The following is a 13,783-nucleotide window of genomic DNA, read 5'->3' on the forward strand; positions in this document are numbered from 1 at the left end:
TGTACACTGCATTTACTCTAGTCAGCTGTTGGCAGGTCTTCTTTAGGGTCGGTACCACACAAGTGTATCACGGATGCTTTTTTGCTTCCGTGTTACTGATGTAAATCCAGGCTTGACCAGGCTAACAGATGTCAGTCTGGGTCATCAGAAGCACCGTCAAGATCGGGACTTATGGCCATAATAACGCTCCCATGTAAAACCAGCTTAGAGAGTCTTTACCCTAAGGCTGGGTCCACACTACGTATATTTCAGTCAGTGTAGTGGTCCTCATATTGCAACCAAAACCAGGAGTGGATTAAAAACACAGAAAGGATCTGTTCACACAATGTTGAAATTAAGTGGATGGCCGCCATATAACAGTAAATAACTGACATTATTTCAATACAACAGCCGTTGTATTTGCCATTAAATAGCGGCCATCCACTCAATTTCAACATTGTGTGAACAGATCCTTTCTGTGATTTTTAATCCACTCCTGGTTTTGGTTGCAATATGAGGACCACAATACTGACTGAAATATACGTAGTGTGAAAAAAAGTTTATGAGGACTTTAACATCAAGTGAGTGATGCATCTGTGCAAAATACTTGCTGGGCACTGGACAATTGAAAAACCCCATGTCCATAGTCAGTCCAGTATGACTGGGGATAGAACTTCAGTTTTCTGAGAGTATGACTTGAGATAGGATTCCAGTTTTGGGAAACTATGGCCATGGATAGTATTCCAGTATGCCCGGACAACCCCTTTAAGCAAAAGCTTTACACCTCCCGTGATTTATTTGTAACGTTTCTCAAAATAAAGTTATTTTTCACTCTTTGGCTCCTTTTTTTTCACAACCTAACTCTGAAAAGCAGAAAAACTTACAATTTCCTTTTGATAAGACTTGCAACAAGATTTACTAGAGCCAAGACGGCAGCTTGCCTCACTGGTGTCAGTTAAGTGTCAATAAATGCATTGATGCTAAACGTGTCAAAGACTCCAGCTGTTAAATCATTAAAATAGGATGACATGATTGGCAAGCGAGTCCACCTCAAGGCTCTGAGCGAACGGGAGACAAGTCACAGTGAGTCAAACTCTCACACAGGCAAGAAGTACCCGATTGAGTGCCATACAAAAGTCAGTACAATAATACACGGTAAGGCTATGTTCACACTACGTAAGATCCGTAGTAATCACGGCCGTTATTGCCGATTTGCAACAACGGCCATGATTACTACAGAACTTACCTAGTGGTGCTGTCTATGGAATCCCGACCGGAGTGTATACACGTAGCATACACTCCCGCCGGGATCCCTGACATGTCAGTTTTCTGCAGCTGCTATTCACTGAATAGTGGCTGCAGAAAACCTGTCAGTGCACAAAATGGAGCGTTTGGCTCTGGCTGCACACTCCATTGTGTGCAGCGGCGAATTGGGATGTGGACGCGCGTGGATGCGCCCGCATCCCAATTCATCAGGAGTGGCTGGGATGATCTTCTCTGACATCGGCCCTTCCATGAACAGGCCAGGTCACGGAACGGCTGGTGGCTTACGCCATGTGAACATGGCCTGAGATTACAATTTCTACTTTTTTGTGTACTGGTCTTCAAAGACCGAGGACCTAAAGTGAATAGTTTTTGTTTTAGTCAATTGACCCAAAATCTTACTCTATGGCGTGGGTCAAAAAAAAAAGCAACAAACATGATATTTCAACCTGTGTTCTGTCTCTTTTACATAAGGATCTCAAAGAGTCAGACCCTCTGGAATAGGAACAGGACAAAAGTCACTTGATGACTAAGGTGGACAATGACCCTCTTGGCCTCCTACCAAAGTTTCATGGCCTCCAACATGGCCTTCATGCCCAGTTCCCGGTTATCTGCTCTACTCCTATGTGTGTAATAGCTGCTATAGACATACACATTGCATTTTCTCTCTTAAAGGGGCGTTCTATTCAACCAATAACTGAACATACTCCCCTATTTGACTCTGACTATCCCACATCAGCTTGCTTGGTGAGCTACATTTCAGCTAGTGTAAACTTGTCTTGCTACTTTTACAATTTCAGCATTTATGGATTTCATTTACAGATTGTTGCTTGCCTGACCTGTATCTGTTTACCTATGCTGCTTTAATTTAGCCAACCCTGACCTCCTATTATACAACCAATCTTTCCCCCTTTACATTTCAATACTATCTTTAAGACACCAGTGGCTGCCATCAACGACTATGGCCTGAGGATTCCCTGTGCTAAAACTCCTATCCCAAAAACTAGTACTCACCTACTACGATGCCCTGCTACTGCACCTGATCCCTGACGCTCACCATTTTCTGGTCTTGGTCTTGAAACGAGGAAGTGCCCACTCAGCCAATCACTGCCTAAGGTGGGTAAGGTGGGTCATGGCTATGGATAGTGACTGGTTGATCAGGGGCCTCCTTGTTATTTAGGCGTCACCATTAGGTGATGAGCACTGGAGATGGGGTGTAACAACAGGAATAGTGGATCCGCTGAACCACTGCTAGCAATGGCAAAAGCCCCATCCGGGAGCGGAGTCTAAGGGGCCGCTCGTTTTCACCAGAGCCCACCGCAAGGTGGGTTGGACATGTTGCTCCAGGCGACCCCCAGGTTGTCATGCCGGCTTGGCCTGCTAGCGGCGACGGGTGAGGTGCATCTGGAGACATGTAGGGGGAGGCAGGCAGGATTACAGCAGGGCACATGGCTAGAACCAGTGCATTAGTCACAGATGGCAGGAACCACAGGCAGGGACCACGGCAGGAACCATGGGCAGGAACCACTGTCAGGATAACAGGAGAGCTGGGACCACACGCTATGCATAGCAATGCAGTGGCTCCAACAAGACAGCCATGTAAGCCAGGGTTTAAATAGTAAAAGGCTGCAGCCAAATAAGGACACACTGGCCCTTTAAATTTAACTGAGCTGGGGTGCGCACGCCGATAGCAGAGGAGAGGAGTAGGAGTGTGAAGCCGTGAGTCGCCCTGCAGGGCCGAAGAGATGGCACCGGGCCCAGCGTCTGGCTGTAACATAAAGCAGGAGGAGCAGGCACAGCCCAGAACATGGTCAGGGTATAGTGGAAGGTTAGTTCTGTTTTTTTTTTTTTTTTTTGGGGGGGGGGGGGGGTTAAAGACACCAATGCCTTACATTCCACATCCCAGTTTATCCCTCTTATACGACAGTAATACAGGGGCCTAACTATTTGTTGTGAGGCTAGCTGACATGAATGCATTCATCCACATATCCAAACACACCTATAGCTCTTAACTTCATCACCTTCTTCCGAGACGCCTGCTCATCCCCTCACTACACAGCTTCCGAGGTTCTCCTTATGCCTGAATGTGTTCTTTCCTCCACCAGAAATTGTGCAATCTATTGAAGTGTAACATTCCTTTAATTTCATTGTCTTTTCCAAGGGTAGAATTTTTCATTTCACTTCTTCATATTTATTCCTTCAAAACGGCGGAAGATGGCTTCGTTCCGTGGGCTGAAGACACTTGTTAATTGACAGGCTTCAAAGCCAGGAGCAGCCTTCATTCACAATAATAAATCATCCCATTGTTTTTCCCAACCATCGTGTCAGTAATAATAGCTTTAGCGCAAATAATAACAGTGACAAAATTCGGAGTTTGAAGTCCTGAAGCAGAAAGCGTACAATTCTTCGCACGGAGGTTCTTAAAAAAAAAAATGTGAGTATTTCCTTTCTTTGCTGTATATTGTATGAGTTTTTTTTTTTTTTTTAAAAAAGGTAATTTTCGTTGACAGCGCGCTACGAAACAATCCCGGCTTAAAAGTGTGCAAAAATGTAAAAATAATACACATAAAATAATACATTACGTTGAAGGACGCAGCTGGCATTCTACGCTACAAAAGGATTTGGAGTGAAATAGATTTTAATATATTTCGCCGCCGTGTGATTGACAGTCATTCACAAAGATGATAATAATCTATAAGAAGTATTCATTACTCCATAGAGTGGCAATAATAGATGTGGCTTTCCCTTAAAGTTAGACAGGCTTGACAGTTCAAGAGAGATTTTAAACTCATCACGGGGAACCTGTCACTGTCATAGGCAATAATATATAATAGGGTATGGTATAAATTGTCTGTAAGGGGCCTATTCCACGGAGCGATAATCGTCCGAATTGGGCCGATTCGGCCGATTATCGCTCAGTGGAATAGAGACAACAATCAGCCAATGATCGTATCATTGGCTGATTGTTTATTTAGGTGCAAACCTAAAATCATCAGGCACCCACCGCACATCGCTACGTGGAATAGCGGTGTGTGGCGGGCGACCAAAGATTCCACAAACAGCATACATGACCTAACCATGCTGCAGGGCTTCTCTTGCGCTCCTCCTCCTGGTCCTGCACGCAGCAGCAGCTTTGGAGCGGCCTGTCTGAGCTGACAGACCACTCAGCCAATCACAGGCCGGGACAGCCACAGCCAGTGATTGGCTGAGCGGTCTGTCAGCTCAGACAGTCCGCTTCAAAGCTGCTGCTGCGCGCGGGACCGGGAGAAGGAGCGCAAGAGAAGCCCTGCAGCATGGTTAGGTAAAGTATGCTGTTTAAACAAGAACTGCAAGGACATCGGTAACGATGTCCCTGCAGCCCTCGCTAAACGATTATCGGGCCGTGGAATAGGCCCAGTAAACGAGCGCCGATCTAGCAGGTCAGCGCTTGTTTACATTACTGATCGGGCCCCCATTGGCCCGTGGAATAGGACCCTAAGGCACAAAGATTTCCATTAAAGCACCAGGTAGAGATGTAAAGGTGGTCACATATAATCCTACCCAGGTGTCACTCGGAGGATCCAAGAGATGTTGCATTACACATTTCCATTCGCCTAGCACTCTGGTTTCTGAAGCACCGATTGCAAATTTTTTCGTCACTGAGAACTGAAAATGTTTGAATTCATCGGAAGTCCCTACCTACCTGAAGCAAATTGGATGACGGGGTGGGCAATGGCTTCCATAAGAGTCATCCAATGCTATGTTTTGACTTATGTTGACCATTAACGAGAAATGGTCAGCACTTTCAGAACCGCTATTACAGGACAGTAAACAGCAGCTTTTGCCGATGACTTGTGGTTAGGACAGCCTGGAAAAGATGACTGGTTCCCTTTAATGTCAACCAAACCAGGATTGGAAAACCAGGATGTTCATAGAGGCCTCCCGAATGCAGATGTCAGGGAAATGAAGGATCGGGCAGTTGAACGTAACATGCCTGATCCTTGTGGTCTCTGGTGTTATGCCATTTTTTGTAAAATTTTTTGCATGGTTGATCAGGGGCCCGATAAACAGTCAAGAACGGCGTGACACGTTCGCTCATTTTTATTACCAAACTAATGTCAAATGTCAAGAGTATAGCTATAGGGGGTGCAGAAGGTGTGGTTAAAGCTGGGTCCGGGAGCCTGGGGGGGCCATAATGTCTCATATCCCCATCTGAAGAGGTCAGTAATATAAAGTTGAGGGGCTCAGTGACAGATTTTGCAATAAGGTCCACCTCCTTCAAGTTACACCTTAAATACCCTTGTAAGGGACAGACAGTATTGAAGACAGGGACAGACAGTGTAAGCCTTAGCGCTAGTTCTCCCAATACTGTCCCTGCCGACTTGCCGGTCTTGCGCTAGGCCGCAAGCGACAATTGGGCATCATTTCCTTCCCTGGGTGAGATGCAGAACAAGACAACGTACAAATACATTGAAGGATGGTCAGGCAGATACAGATCAAATTGGAGACAACAGAAGGCAAAATAGAGGTCAGAAGGACAGGCAAAGAGGTCAGAATTCCAAGTCATCCAGCCCAATATAAATGCCAGCTCAAGCTACAAGAGACCATGACAAGCAAGGTCCCAGAGCACAAGTGGACTTCTTATGAGATGTCAAAGTACCAGTACAGGGTGTGATTGGACCAGCCCTCTGACATCCAGACCACACAGAACACAGACCGACAAGGAATAAAGATAAGCAGCGAAGGCAACTGTTGGCACTTGAAGAACATGGATACGGCCTATGTATGGCCTATAGCTATATCCATGTTTTCCATGGGATTCCAGAAATAGGAAAAATATAGTGTCTTTCCTTCCAACTACAGCACCATATCTGTCCACAGGTGATATTGCATCTTAGATCCATTTATACCAATATATTGCAATACCTGACACAATCCATGGACTGGTGTGGCGCTATTTCTAGAAGAAAGCAGCCATGTTTTTGTATTCTTGGTCAGCCCCTTAAAGAAAACCTTTACATAGAAATTGATTATATCTAAAATCGATGCATATCTTTAAAGCTTCTACTGTAAAAGCGATATCCAGAAGTTCAGGATTTGTTTAAGTCATTGGTTCGTACTGCAAGAAATTTTTACATATTCCGAATGTGAAACATTTGCTTTCAAAAATGACTGGTACCTGCAGTAATGAGGGGAAAACATTAAGCGTGTACATTTATTAGAATGTAAAAGTAACTGATATGGGATGAAGTATACAGCGCGCCATTACCATTACACGGCCGGGCATACACTCTAAGTGTAGGCGCATTTCCTGCCTTCCAAAACGACAGGGTATAAAAGAATCATTGCCGTGATAATGGTCGGATGTGAAAGGAAGTTTTACATGGCCATCTAGAGGAATCGTTCAGAAGTGCTGCAGTCATAGTGATCAGAGGGAAAAAGATGGTGAAATAGAGGAAATCGTGTAAGTAACAAAGAGGGGATATTACTAGCAATATAACCAATACAAAAAAAAAAAAAATATATATATATATATATATATATATTACAGAGCAGAATGATATAGACTAAAATAGCACTTTTCGAGATCAGGGTTAGCAATCAGGTAGGACACAGCCGTAGCCACTGATTGGTTGAGAGGACAATTCCTCATATTGGAGGTGCAGCAGGACTGGGGCAACATGGTGATGTCACTTCCTGGATAACATGGTGATGTCACATCCTGGATAAAATGGTGATGTCACTTCCTGGATAACATGGTGATGTCACTTCCTGGATAAAATGGTGATGTCACTTCCTGGATAACATGGTGAGGTCACTTCCTGGATAACATGGTGATGTCACGCCCCGACTGCCAGAGCTGTGCGGGCTGTGGCTGCTGGAGAGGATGATGGCAGGGGGACACTGAGGGACACAGGGCACTGGAGGGACACTGAGCATCCCCCTGCCATCATCCTCTCCAGCAGCCACAGCCCGCACAGCTCTGGGAGTCGGGTCGTGACATCACCATTTTATCCAGGAAGTGACATCACCATGTTATCCAGGAAGTGAAGCCTTGATGCAGTAGTAAATGCAGGGAAAAAAGCACTTTATAAGCATTTCCTGTAATAAGAGTATATTGGGTATTTGTATAATTTTTGGGGGGCAATACAATACTTTAAATTCTACTGGCTGAAGAAGTTGGATGCCGCCTTAGAGAGTCCTGGAAAACGTGGATACAGCCTATGGCCTATAACATGCTTGAGTTGCGCTAATTTCTAATTGTAGAACACCGAGGCTGGCACCACTTGAATAGTGACATTTTTTTCAAATTTTTTATTTTTCTATCTATATTATAAAATAATCCTGAGATCTTGCAGTTTTCATTCTTACCACTGGGGCTAAAATTAAGCTGAGACTTCCTGTTGTGTCTTTGGTGATAAGAGGAGGCTGCTGTAAAATGATCTGTAAAGCATTGCAGTGTCATGTGACACCAGTAGATAGAGAAGACAATAGCAACACCCTGTAAAGCTCAGTAATGTTTCAGAATTATCTCAAGGGGACAGACTCTGTCTATTGTCGTCTATGTCTTGCTGTAAAGTATGTCCCTAATTCTGTAAAGAACAGCCCAGGCAATATGGCCGCCCCCTAAACAATTTACAAAAGGTGAAATAAAAAAATTACAATCAGAAAATAGAAACAGATTAGAATAAAAGAACACCTTTTAGTATCTGACTCAAATCAGTAAAAGAAAATCTAGGTGACACATTCCCTTTAAGACACCACAAGTAGGCTTTGAACACAAGTTGAAGGGATTATGCAGGATTGGACAAAACACAGTTTCTTTCCTGTAAAAACAGCGCCACCCCCGTCCTCAGATTGTTTATGGTATTACACCCCATGTCCATTCACTTCAATGGAACTGAAATGAAAAATTCAGGACAAGAGTGTTGCTGTATCACTTTTAATCTTGCATTAACCCTTTAACAATAAAAAAGCAACAACCATAATGAATCCATAAGGATTTCAATGTACGCGTGACAATTACATTTACTAACACTTCTGTACTTCTGGTTGTCAGGGATTATTCGTCGCATTTGACAGATCTCAAGTCCTTTCAGATTACGTCAATTCTTCAATCATTATTTACATGTAATTTACAGATACAGAAAAAAGCCTGGACTGTGTGACTGACACTCTCTTATATCCCATCTCAGTCTCACATCATTATCTCTCTGTTCTCTCCTAGGATGTCACATATGGATATACCAAGACCCTGTTGTTCATATGCATCATGGTTTGATGGAGAATCCGCCGCTTTACCTTTGATATGTGATGTAAATTATTAATGCTTGTATACATCAAGTCAAGGCTCTGGAGGATTCGCTGTATCTCTCAGTACCAGAATAGGGACCTGTTTACAGCGATGTATTCTCCCCTGTTAGGGACCGTTCACATGTGCCAGAATACCCATAGTGCAACTATTACCTGATAACCTAGGGATAATAAGCTAGAAGTATATAAAGATTCTGCTGAAACCAAGGTGACACAGCAGCACAGGAAGAATAGTCTCAGGGACGCCATAGCTCAATGGGGAGAATTTATCAACGTGTGCTTGGGCGTACTTAATGGAAAAGGCGGGCAGGGTGCATGGCAATGGCTGATTTATCATGCAGCAGGCTTAATTTATGGAAAAGATGTATACCAGCTCCAGAGCTTGTGCGGATTTTGGCCTCTGCCTTAGGGGCCTATTCCACCGAGCGATAATCGGCGGAATCGGCCTAATTCGTCCGATTATCGCTCCGTTGAATAGAGACAACAATTAGCCGATGATCATGTCATCGGCTGATCGTTCATTTAGGTTCAAACCTAAAATCAGCGGTCGCCACCCGCGCATCGCTACATGGAATACTGGTGCGCAGCAGGCGACCGAAAATTTAAAAACAGCATACTTTACCTCACCAGGCTGCAGGGCTTCTCCTGCGCTTCCTCTCCTGGTTCCGCGCGCAGCAGCAGCTTCGGAGTGGCCTGTCTGAGCTGACAGACCACTCAGCCAATCACTGGCCGGGACCGCCGCGGCCAGTGATTGGCTGAGCGGTCTGTCAGTTCAGACAGGCCGCTCTGAAGCTGCTGCGGCTCTGGACCGGGAGAAGGAGAAAACCTGCAGCCTGGACAGGTAAAGTATGAAACAAGGGCTGCAAGGACATGGGTAACAATGTCCCTGCAGCCCTCGCTAAACAAAGTCGGGCCGTGGAATAGGCCCAGTAATCTAGCAGATCGGCGCTCGTTTATATCGTTGATCGGGCCCTGATCGGTCCATGGAATACTACCCTTACAGAAGCCTCAGATGTGCGAGATTTACCTAGAATGGCGGGCATGGGGGCGGGGCTTAGTATAAGAACGGCATACAGGTCTTGATAAATTCCCCTTAATGTGATCATGGTCACAGTACAGTTATCATGGTCACACACTGTGATAAAGATAGCCCATAAAGACTGTCTAGTCTATATTTACACAATGCTCTTTGTATATTATTTTACAGCTCTATTGTTCACCTCTCTACAGCTCTGGTCTCTTCACTTTCTGTATCATAACACAGAGAAGAGAAGAGCCCATTAATAGTAGAGAAGAGCCTAGTAACTACAGGCCAGTTACCCTAACATCTGTAGTAGTAAATATGCTGAAAACACTTCTAGATCACCTAACAATCAACAATTTGATGGATCCAAACCAGCATTGCTTTACTGCGGGCCAATCATGTCAGACTAATCTCATTGATTTCTTTGATTATGTCACAAAAGTGCTCTTAAAAAAGCTCAGGTCTTATTCTTCCGACAATCTTCTATGGTTTCCATGACCATGTGACCAGGCAACAGCTGTATTTTCCAGCATGCATTGCAGTCTAGCACCTAGTAACTCCGTAGTTACCGAAGCTTACTTCTCCTGTCTTCCTCCACTGATCAGTATAGAAAGTAGTTCCTCAAACACAGCTCTAGAGATCTCACTCTGAATATCATAGATATTGTGGAAGGAGGTCAATCTGGATGACCCAGTGATAGATAACACAAGCTGTGTATATAGCACTGGAATTCTTACCTTCATCTGCAGACACTTCGCTGCTATAACCATCATACTCAGCAGACAGTGGGCTGTACTTCTGCCTGGTTTCCCACATATAGTTCTGTTGCTTGTCTGAGGCAGGTCGGGAGCCGTGTAAACGGCTTTTTGCCTCATGGTATTTAGCCAGCCCTTCATCTTCACTTTCTGACGATGAACCATGGAGGTCCCGGCCTAATAAAAACAGATAAACACATTGCTAGAAAGTTCATTGTGGTAAATTCTTAAAGGGATACTTCCATTCCAACTCATAAAGTTATACATATAGTATTCGTCAAGTTCTATAATTTTGCAAATGCATTTATTCCACAATCTCCTTCTCCTGATATGCTACCCTTCTTCTCCCTGCTCATTGTCTAGGTTACCAACCACCACTCCAAGGGTTTGGTGGTGAGTGTGGTGGATATATCCAGAAATGTGTAGAGAAGGATACCCAGCATTCACCAATAGGTTCTTGTTCAATTATTCAGTGCATGAATGCATCAAAATGTACAGCAGTAAGTGTTACGGCCAAGCATGCCCTTCATCAGGCCATGCTTGGCCGAAACGTGTACTGCTGTACACACATAAACAAACAAGAACCTATTGGTGAGTGCTGGTCATCTCATTGATGACATTACAATGATACAACCTACACTGTACATTAAAAATTGTAGCAATTTATATATATATATATATATATATATATATATATATATATATATATATAATTTACAATTTTAGCAAATTTACGAGAAGTATATCGAGCACATTTTTGAAAAAACTTCCCCAAAAAATCCTGTTTTATATCATAGATCAAAAGTATAAAAAGGTCAGAAAGTCAGAAGACGATAGAATCTGGGAAAGAAGAATTGCAGGTAAAAACTTCCCAAAAAATTCTTGTTCCCACTCTATATTATCGATCAAAAGTATAACAAGGTCAGAAAGTCAGGAGACGATAGAATCTGGGAAAGAAGAATTGCAGGACAGCGTTGAGGAGTTGTTGAAGAGCTGAGGAGCAGTTTACCTTTGTGTCGTGTTTTCTTGTCTTCAGATGGGTTTGCTTCTCTTTCCTTACCCTTGTGAGGTTGCTTCTCCTTTGTCCTTCTCTCTCTACTTTCATGACCTCTACTAGATGGACTCTCCTCTCCCCTGATGTGATGTTCTCCCCGGTCTTGACTCTGGTTCCTTTGCTTTTTAGATTGGCCACCATGACCCTGTTGTATATTAGGAAGTTTACGATGCTTTGGGTGGTTTGCGTTCTCCTCTAAGAAGTTGTCACCCTGAGGAGATGATACACGATTGTTTCTAGGCGATCTTGACCTCAATGTTTTTGAACCATCATTTGTTTTCGTACGTTCTCTGGGATCATGGTCACTTGTCGTTTTGGATTTTCCTCTTCTATCTGATCTTTCAGTGGTATGACCATCATGGTAATCACCATTGAGACTTCCTTTTCCATGATCTCCGTCTTGTATCATCTCTTTGGAACGATGATGATATTTCCCTCTCTCGGATGTTGGAAAGTCAATATTATTAGGCAATGCTTCTGTATTTTCATGATCTCTACTGTGACTACTATCGTGAACATTGTCATGTCTACGATTCCTTTCCCTCTTCAGTCCTTCTGATGACCTATGTTGAGTTGTAACCGTATTCTGAGTTGATTCGTGCCCATTTGAATCCATTGGTACGGAATCAGTATTACTTCTATAGCAATACTGTGGGTTTTCTTGTGTAATCTGACTCTCTTCTTTATTATTTGCTTCCTTCATCTGGTTTTCCTCCTCGTCTGTGCGAAGTACATGGATCATACTGGTAACCTGCTCGGTAACAGAGTCCGCCACGGTATAACTTACCTCTTCGACAGCACTGGCCAGACCATCCACTGCATTACTCAATGTGTCCACAATAGAAGACATGGATGGAAGACTGATGTTGTGCTGGAAGCTCCTGAAGAAAGCCATTGCCAGAGGCTTCTACTATAATATGACCGAAAAGTTATGGCAAACTGGCCTTCTAAATAGGCAACGAAAATAGGAAAAAAAAAATTCCACGTTTTTTTTCAGCAATCCACTTTATTGATCACTCGTGTTTCTGCGGAGGAAAAATGATGGTCTCTTTGGTAAAAGTGATACTGGGTGTTAGATCTACATTTGACCTGTATGATACTGATGACCTGATAGCCCCCTATAGCTCCGGGGACACTGAGGAGGAATGTATGTCTTCCATCCCGTTAGTCGGGGTAAACTCTGCTCCGGAGAACCCTTAGGAACAATGCCACATTATCCACCCCCTCCATTGATTATCATTAGAAGGGGCGGGCTTGATGACACAGCAGTGCTCCTATGGGTGCTCCGGTGCGGAGTTTACCTTGACTAACAGTGCGGCACTGGAACCAAGGAGGAAGGTAAGAGACATACCTTTCTCATCAATGTCCCTGGCCCTATATAGGGGTTATCAGCGGGTAAGATTTGTCTAACCAGCAGACAAAGCCCCTTTAAATAAAAACAGTTAAAGAAAATATTCAATAAAATTTTTTAAAAAAGGGCAGTTACAATGAGTATTTCTTATTCTGGAGGTCCTGCCCTGCACTATATAGACAATAAATTGATGTAAATAATCACAATGTAATACTTAATTCCACCTGTGGGGGTGCTGCAGGGAAATATAATACTTGTTTCATCCGAAATTACAGTTGACTGCTTAGGAGGAGGACACTTTTTTGATCATCTTAGTATCGGGATCCTTTCTAATAGAAGGGTGTGACAAACATGGAGAACCCCTTTAAGGGTGAAATCCAATTTGAAACCATTATTCAAATCAAATTAAATTTAAATTTCGATTTCTAAACTAAAGGAGTCAGGGCTCAGTGCCTGAACACCATAGAAGTAATCATAAACTTTAATCTATCAAACATTTACGCCGCTATTGTCCAACCAAAATTAATGGTGCAATACCACAAGAACTGTGTTGGACATTAGCCTTTCAAAATTTTAGCCCTTCAATTTATCCAATAAGTCAGGGTCCGTCTAGGACTGTGCACCCCAATTAATGATATTTAGATGGTGTTTTTAAGGTTATATATACATTATTAACAGGGCCGGTGTTAGGGTAAGGCAAACTGGGGAATATTGCTATATAGTGACTTTTAATAATAACCAGTATGGTGGTAGTATTTAGTGGTTATGACGTGGCGGTATTGTCTGGGCCTTGTATAGTGGTACCATTGGTATTATTGAAGTAATCATTTATGTATGGTGATAATACCTAGTCCTGGTATATAGCGGTGGTATTTGATAATTGTGAACAATAAAGTACTTAGGATGTATACCTTGGGGTGACATTTTCAGACCCTAGTAATAACGCCTTCTGAATTCATTGAAGCTGAGAGTATTTGGGGCCCCATCTGTAATTTTGCCTATGGCCACATTCTGTCTAAAACTGTCCCTGATAATTAACGCCACCTCACCTCGGGAAGGTTAAG

At 43.3% G+C, this 13,783-nt stretch overlaps 1 protein-coding gene across 3 annotated transcripts in view; it reads right to left on the reverse strand.

Annotated features, from left to right (window-relative positions):
• Nucleotides 1–13,783, reverse strand: part of SYT14 (synaptotagmin 14) — a 107,516-nt gene that overhangs the window by 47,189 nt on the left and 46,544 nt on the right. For 2 of the 3 annotated variants that reach the window (XM_069954313.1, XM_069954314.1), the window contains exon 4: nucleotides 10,297–10,491. In XM_069954313.1, the coding sequence (XP_069810414.1) occupies nucleotides 10,297–10,491 (195 nt within the window). Of the gene's footprint in view, nucleotides 1–10,296; nucleotides 10,492–11,323; nucleotides 12,350–13,783 lie in introns of those variants that run through there. The other variant, XM_069954312.1, reaches the window with a different exon arrangement.

The sequence above is a fragment of the Dendropsophus ebraccatus genome, chromosome 15 (genome assembly GCF_027789765.1).
Source record: "Dendropsophus ebraccatus isolate aDenEbr1 chromosome 15, aDenEbr1.pat, whole genome shotgun sequence".
Classification (NCBI taxonomy): Eukaryota; Metazoa; Chordata; class Amphibia; order Anura; family Hylidae; genus Dendropsophus; species Dendropsophus ebraccatus.